This window comes from Nanorana parkeri, unplaced genomic scaffold (assembly GCF_000935625.1).
Source record: "Nanorana parkeri isolate BGI_ZX_2015 unplaced genomic scaffold, ASM93562v1 scaffold2820, whole genome shotgun sequence".
NCBI classification, from domain to species: Eukaryota; Metazoa; Chordata; class Amphibia; order Anura; family Dicroglossidae; genus Nanorana; species Nanorana parkeri.
In genome coordinates this window covers 49,975-57,845 of record NW_017309088.1, presented here as the reverse complement: position 1 = coordinate 57,845, position 7,871 = coordinate 49,975, and the positions used below count along the sequence as shown (strand labels likewise).

The following is a 7,871-nucleotide window of genomic DNA, read 5'->3' as shown; positions in this document are numbered from 1 at the left end:
CAGGGCCGGCCTTAGGGGTGTGCGAGCCGTGCGGCCGCACAGGGCGCCATGGCAACAAGGGCGCCGTGCGGCCGTCACAGCTCGTCCTGTGGGCGGCTTCTCTCTCCCTCACCGCTGGCCATCCGATATGACAGCGCTCCCTCGTCCGCCCGCAGGAGAGAAGGGAGGGAGAGAAGCCGCGCCCGCAGCTGTCAGGATGGCCGAGCAGGTAGGAGATCGGAGCCGCTGTCATCCTGTCAGTTTCAGCTCTGTGCGTGGCTGAGCGGGGGATCGGTAATTATCAGTGATATTTATCGGTCCTCCGTGTGAGAAGGACAAACACTGGAGCCATCGTCTGATCACTCCAGTGTTAGTACTATGTGTCCCCAGTTATTTACAATGTGTCCCTAGTTATAAATGAACAGACTGTGATTTACATCGCAGCCTGTTCATTTAAGATTTCACCAATGGGGAGAAGCACTCAGTACAGAGGCTCCTCCCCATTCTGAAACAGCTGATGGTAAATATTTGAATGGGAGGAGCCTCTGTACTGAGAGCTTCCCATCCATTGAGTGCTGAGGCTGTAGAAAAAGATGGGGGGCCCAAGGAAATGTTTGCCCAGGCTCCAATCAGTATTAAAGACGGCCCTGCCCACTCATTATGATTTTTTATAACGTCTGTTAAAAGCCAACCCACTGCTTTCATAAGGGTTGAGGGCTCTAGAAAGCACAGTAATCTAATACTAAAGTAAGAGCCCAATGCCAGGCACAATACACTCACAATACAGTTCAGTAAGTTATAGAGGTCCTTTGCTGCAAACTTACCTGCTATAATAAGATCTTCATTCTTCTCCCTGCAACTCTTAAGTATAGTTGCTCCCGCTGAACTTTTGTGCCTGCTCCAGCTCAAGGTCTCATTAGACCTCAGTGCTGTAATCACATCTCGGTACCCCTTCCCTCCTGGCCAATGTCAAAATGGAGCCTGGGGCCATTTGCTCTGTGAATAGCTAAGAGGAGAGAGGGGGCGGAGGTGCGACTGCAGTGCTGAGGCCCATGAGCCCTGCAGCGCTACAGCCATAGCAGGCACAGAAGTTCAATAGGAGCTGTTTTTTTTTTACCTGCAGGTGTACTTTCACATTTGCAGGGAGAAGGAGGCAGATCTTATGGCAGTCAAGTTTACAACAAAGGGCCTCTACAACTTACTGAACTGCAGTAAGCATATTGTGCCCGGATTTGTGCTTTAAGTCAAACTGCCTTCTGGAATTTGTGAAATTCCCTGTCATTTTACCTGATTTGGAGTTCTAATACCTGAATGCTAGCCAGCTACAGCAATATACTGAAGGAGAGGGTGAGTCAAAGCAGGGCTTACATGTCACTTTCATATGACATGCAAGCTGCTGCTGAAAATATACATCCCAAGAACACTCTGGATGGATGAGCTGCAAAGGGATGCTGATACACTATTACTATTACTACGGTAGTTTTAAAGGTGACAATACTGCACTGATTTCACCACAAAAGAATAGAGTTGTCACCCTGATGAAGGAATTTAAAAAAGGGGTTATACTTCAAGATAAGTATTATAAACAGTGCATATTTAATGGTATGTGAAGCCTGATTAACACAAATATTGTTAACCCAAATTTCTGTTTTAAGATAGCCAGTCCAGGCCTGGAAGAGATACCTTCACTTAGACTTAAATGTCATATGAAGATATTAAACTGATTTTAAAAATATAAAAATGTTTGTGTCTGCCTGCCACCCATTTTAACAAGCAGCATATATTCAGTTTTATGTGACATGCATGTCTGAATCCCACTGAAGCTGCAGAAAAGAATTTGTAAGATCTATGTACTGTGATATTGGGGAGCTCACAGAGCACTCGCACAGCGAGTTTTTCAAAACACAAGTTTTTTTTATTTGCTCTTGCAGGGCCGCAGAAAATGAACACAAAATATGCGCTTATCTCCAGCGCAGATAACAAAACAAAGACCACAGTGTGGTCCAGACTAACTGCACTTGGTCTCTTAGGGCAGTGGTCCCCAACCCATAAAATTATCAAACGTTGACCGGTCCACGGCGATAAAAAGGTTGGGGAGCACTGTCTTAGGGGATTTAACTAGGATTTTTAAAATATGGTGATAATTATTCTTTAAGGACACTTGCACATAGTGCAATGGAGTAAATCGGTGAATGAATGAGACAGAGGGTGTTATCACATAACAAAGTTTGGAATTTAAACTAATTACCAAATGTTTCCTCAGCTCTTTATACAGAGAATGTCAGTAAGTCTAAACTCTTGCTTAGGGATGCACAGATACTTTTTGAGTACCAATGCCGATACTTGGCATTTTCATGAGAACTACCAGGGTTGCAGCGGTTGCAGCTGAGACCTAGCTCTGGCACTCCACCAATGTCCTGAAATCATTAGTCTGTATTGTTTTAGAAAAACTGTCACATGATAATAAACAAAAATGTATCAGTACTCGTACTTGTAAGTACTCGGCAAGTACCAGTACTCGTACTCGCAAAACTGGTATCTGTGCATCCCTTTATTTATATTTATAAAAACTAAATCGTACATTAAAACAGAGATGTACTAATCCCGGAGCTCCGTGTTCTCCTTACAAATGACAGCTGCCTCCTAATTTTTGAATTTTTCTCTAGTGTAGTCTTGGAGCTCAAAAGTATCGGTACATGTACTCGTACTTGTACCGAATACTGTACTTGGTATCTGTGCAACCCTACTCTTGCTTCTATTACACAAATTTCTCAATTTCTTTCTCTTTTCTTACTCATTTTTCCTTTCTCAGTCTCTCTCTAACCACTTTTCCCTCGAGTCCTTGACCTACATTGTTATAGTTACTGTTGGATAATCCTTTTTCCTTATTCTGTTTCTACTGGTTTAGTAACTGTTCGATTCCACAAGTGAGTGCATTTTAGTTCTCTTTTTGAACTGTTGCAGTGCATCTCAATGCTGCCTATAGAGGATCAATCTTATATAGCAAGGCAAGTTTCATATTCCCCTTTCACCATAATGAATGAAAATGCTCCTGTTTATATTTTGTTAATTGTATAGTATCAGTTTGTATAATAATATATATGTATCTGGGCTACTTTTAACAAAGACACATCCTTAAAGTTAACCTGTCATTTATCTATTACAGGTATTTATATAGCGCTGCCAATTTATGCAGTGTTTTTCATACTGCAAATTCACATCATTCCCTGCTTTCAATCAAAGGTCCCTATACAGAGTCAATATAGACAGGAGCCAATCAACCTTGCAGCATGTCTTTGGAGTGTGGGAGGAAACCCATGCAGGTACAGGAAGAACAGGCAGACTCGTTGCAGATAGTGTCTTGACCAGGATTTGAACCAGGAGCCCACAGTACTGCAAGGCAGAAGTGCTAATCATGAAACCACTGTGCTGCTCATCATAGAAATATGGAAACTACAACTGCGGACCTGGTTTTTAAAGCTGCTGTATAGGCTTCAAGGCTCTAAAAAGCCTGACCTTCTTTGCCAAGCAATGTAATGATATTGTTCCTTCAGATTTTCTATTTTTTAGTAAATGTCTTGTCTGCCGATAAAAATGTCAACCCAGTGCTCTATGCACCCAAATGTTTCCCTCTTACACCAAGATTAAGAACATGCATTTAGCTCTGTAAGCTTCCACTGTTTTTCCCGTGTTGTAAAATACATGGGCATTATCCCAAAAAATAAAATTTTGCTGGATTTAACCTTAAACTTTCAGCGTACTTCTCTTCATTAACTTCTTAGGATTCTCCGTTATTCAGGTAATCTGTCATTGCAGGGTCATGCCTACCCCCTCCCAATGATCTGAACCCTAGCACCAGGTAGGCAGCCTAACTCCAACTTTGGCATTTGTTTAAAGTTTAAGATAGAGTGGGAAAGAGTTAGTATCTCTGTCAGGTTTCTATTTCTGTCTGTGGCACCATTGGGATGATTTTTCATTACTTCCTGACCACTGATTTTTATGAAATAAGTGTGAAAGAAATGGGAGTGTGGTTGTCACAAGTACAGGAAGACAAAAACAACAATAAAGATAATAAAACATTGTGATAAATTCAAACTACTCGCAAATCCACTAAGATGTGTTTTTGTTTTTCTTTGTGTCCAAGTTGGTAAAATGGTGTCCTTACAGGAAGTGGAGGGAATTCTCCGAAATATGAACACAAAGGGCAATAAAACTCCTTCACTCATGTACACGAATCAAATATAAAAATTTGGAATTCAGCTTTAAAGTGAGCCTGCTAACAATGAATCCTTTCTGTTATATAGGAAAAAACTGCGCTAGGAATCAAATAACACTCTAAGAGCAGCTGTGCTTAATAGATGAGTACACCCAAAATAGGAAAAAAGAAAATAGCACTGCACTTCAAACTCAAAATATTCCTAAAATGTGAGAAAAATAGTATGAAATGTGAAATTATTTTACAGGATTTATATAGCGCCAACAGTTTCCACCGTGCTCCGTCGCCTCAGAGGAAGTCAATAGTGACGAAATGCATTAGGTGGGCGGATTTATGCGAGCATTACAATCATAAAGACAGGAGCTCCAGTGGACACAATCCATGTGCAATTGCCTTTTTTTAATTGTAAGTGCATTTTAATCGTTTTAAATACATTTATTCTGACATACTACACTATGGGAAGCTTTTTTTTCTCTCTCTGAGCACAAGAGAAGGTGGAAGATGGAGGAATAGTGTTACACAATTTTGGAAAGATAAGCCAGAGTTGGGAGGAATCTACCCCAATTTATTGTTGGATTAAAAACAAAGGAGAGGATTTGGTTCTATATATATATATCAACAAAGCCTAATTGTTCATCTGAAATATGGTGAGCAATAGGAGTCGGTGAGTGCGGCCAGATCTTATTTTTGAGCACGGTGGAGACTGGAGAGCACTGATTCACTAATTGTTTATGCATTCACGGACGTGATGATATATCATCACATATTAACACAGGATTTTCTATATGTACACATTTTATGAGATGTACTAGCACATTTTTTTTCTAGGTTTATTATGGTTTATAGTGTCTAGACCATTAGACCAAGAGTTTTTTCTTACTATCATCAGCACAGGCATTGTGCAACACAGTTGTTGTGTATGACAAAACATTGTTTATCACTTTGTGACAATTTCACATTGCATACTTTCATACATATTTTTCTCACATTTTAGGAATATGTTGATTTTGAAGCGCAGTGCTATTTTCTTTTTTCCAATGAATCCTTTCTGTTCTACTGATGAATGCAGTTGCAGTTACCACCAACTCTCCAGGGTTTCCTGCATTACAATCCCGAATAGATAGGCTGCTCTCCCACCTGTTAGAAGGAGCATTTACATCTAGAGCTGAGACAACTTTGCTACTCCCACTAGTTCTAAAATATAGCTTCAGAGTTTATCTCACAGCCATAGTCAAACGGTGACTCACTTAGTTGTTGTCTCAGATTTGAATGTTAGCCACAGTTTCCCAGATAGCAAGGATAACTTGCCACAAACTTGTGTCGAGGTTAAATTGTAATTCTTGTTAACTTGCTGCACATATTCCTGGCAAGTTGTAGACTTGCAGAACGCTTGTAGCACAAGTTCTAGTTGACACTTTTTAAATTTGTAGCAAATTTTCTTGGCAAGTCTACAGCAAGAGTCCTGCAGGTCTTAGCAAGAGCTCTGCAAACTCGCTGGTCTGGAGACTTGCAATGCAGACTTGTTGTAATTTTTCAACAAAATTGTGACGCTTGGCACGTCAGCAATAATTTAGCAAGACATTTTCAAACTTGCAGCCCAATTGCTTGCTATCTGGGTTAGACAAGGCTAGAAACTCTATATACAGAATATAAAACACTCACCTGACAGAATCACTATCAGAACTGGTTTCTTCAAAACCCAGGTCTAAAAGGGTACCCATATCAACATTCAGCATAGGGTTGGCACTAGAGTTAAATAATAAAATTCACTTAGTGATAATGAAAAATGAACATATTACATACATTCTGTACAGAACAGCAAATATTAGTCAATGACAAAAATACATACATAGCAGTTTGTCATTTTAATGTAGACAGGCTACACATGTAATATCATATGAATTCCTTTAGTCTACTACAGACTCTTACCCGTCTGAGTTGAATTTGTTGGTACCGGGTATGGCCTCTACTCCTTGCACAGCTTCTCCAGGTAAAGATTTTGCAACTTTTGAAGCTTTGACAGCTCGTAATTTCCTCTTATGACTTTAAAACAAAAAAAATGGGTGTTAAATCCCTAAACAAATTGTAACCGTTACCAGATTATACGTAAATATTATGCCCCTCCTGATTTTGACTGTTTTCACAAAACAGACATTGAGGAAACAGCATTAGGTTTTTGATCTGGTTCATCACAGGTCCTTATCACCCTCTCCTCCTTCTGACAGGGAGAACATTTTAAATGCTGCAGAGAGCAGCAGAACATAATGAAATGGTGCCACTCTCTGCAGTATTCTCTTGTAAGTCTTGGTCTGGGTGGAGCCATGATGCCCTAAGTCCACAGGGAGTGGCTTGAATGACGCTTGTCATTATTCAATGTGGAAGAGGAGGAGCAACATATACCCGAATGGGTGAGCCTTTGGGAGACAGCCCTGGAAATTGGGTGAGTACAGTAGCTGGAGCTGCTAAAATACTAACATTCTTACATTAGTCCAATAATCACTGGGTCTCTTCAAATGTTTATTCATAATCTACAAGGTTCAACTTGTAAAGCCTAAGTACCTTTTTCTCATACAGACCAAAGAGATGATCATGATGATGATAAGAACGATTACAACACATCCAAGTCCTGCAATGATTCCATAAAGTATTTTGTTTCCTGTTTCCAGTGGAGGCTGCACTGTTCCCTATTTGATGAAGATGAAATATAAGTGTTACAAAATATGCAAGTTCTATATATGGCTAATGAAATGTATACTCATATTTGGACGTCAGGGCTTCTATCTGCTAGTGGTAATCCCGTACAGGTTTAATATAATTACAGAATGTCATTGTTCAATATAGGAAGAGATTCTTACGGTGAGTAGGAACATTTTTAGGACTTTGTACAGTGTTGTTGCTGGGTTTTGCATTCTAAACCTGCAACGCTCAAAAGCACGTAAACACAAATCATAGCAAAAGGCTGCACTAGCTCTGCTTTGTCTTCAAAGCAAAGTATCTTAAAAGAACATGCTGCATCCAAAGAAAAGCAACACAAAGCAGGTCAAGCACAGCTCACAACAGTCATTTACACTGCACCATTGATGTAAATGGGAATCAGTTGACCTTTGCTTGACAACATTACGCCGGTTTACATGAGCCCTGATTGCTCCAAAAAATCCTGAACATTCAGCGCTAAATTTGCTATGTTATGAATTTAGTGTCTGAGTATGTACTGAGGTTTTTCTCAACAGAACCCACTTTAGTACAAGGTTTCTCCTCTGTGTATTGGTGCACATGGCAGTTGAATGGCCAAAATGTGAGGTAAATAGATTGTGTAATGTGACATTCAGATGGTGTCTCCTGAGGCCAGATCCTAGCTTTGCTGATTTTTAAATAAAGGTATATGACTGACTACTGCACTATTTGTTACATGGGTTTATGTTATGATAGCTACTTACAATGAGAGTGAGGCCAAGTCCCAGCAGGTTACGCAGAACTTCTTCATTACCTTGTATAATTCTGGGGAAAAAAAAGTAAATTCTAAGTCTGTGCTACATAGTGCATATTATTGTACTAGGAACACAAACATTTTCTAGGACTGAATTAAAGTGACCCTGTTGCTATGATAAAAGTTCAGCACCCTGTACAAGAATAAGTGGAATACTTACCTCTCCAGCAGGCAGCAAGCAACATCTAT

The 7,871-nt window shown here is 40.1% G+C and overlaps 1 protein-coding gene across 1 annotated transcript in view; it reads right to left on the bottom strand.

Annotated features, from left to right (window-relative positions):
• The window catches only part of LOC108802353 (cadherin-related family member 2-like), a gene marked incomplete at its 5' end in the record, with an annotated part of 79,876 nt that overhangs the window by 24,508 nt on the left and 47,497 nt on the right, over positions 1–7,871 (bottom strand). Inside the window, 4 exons of the mRNA XM_018574217.1 lie at positions 5,858–5,941; positions 6,125–6,238; positions 6,755–6,879; positions 7,633–7,693. Of these exons, the coding sequence (XP_018429719.1) occupies positions 5,858–5,941; positions 6,125–6,238; positions 6,755–6,879; positions 7,633–7,693 (384 nt within the window). The remainder of the gene's footprint in view (positions 1–5,857; positions 5,942–6,124; positions 6,239–6,754; positions 6,880–7,632; positions 7,694–7,871) is intronic.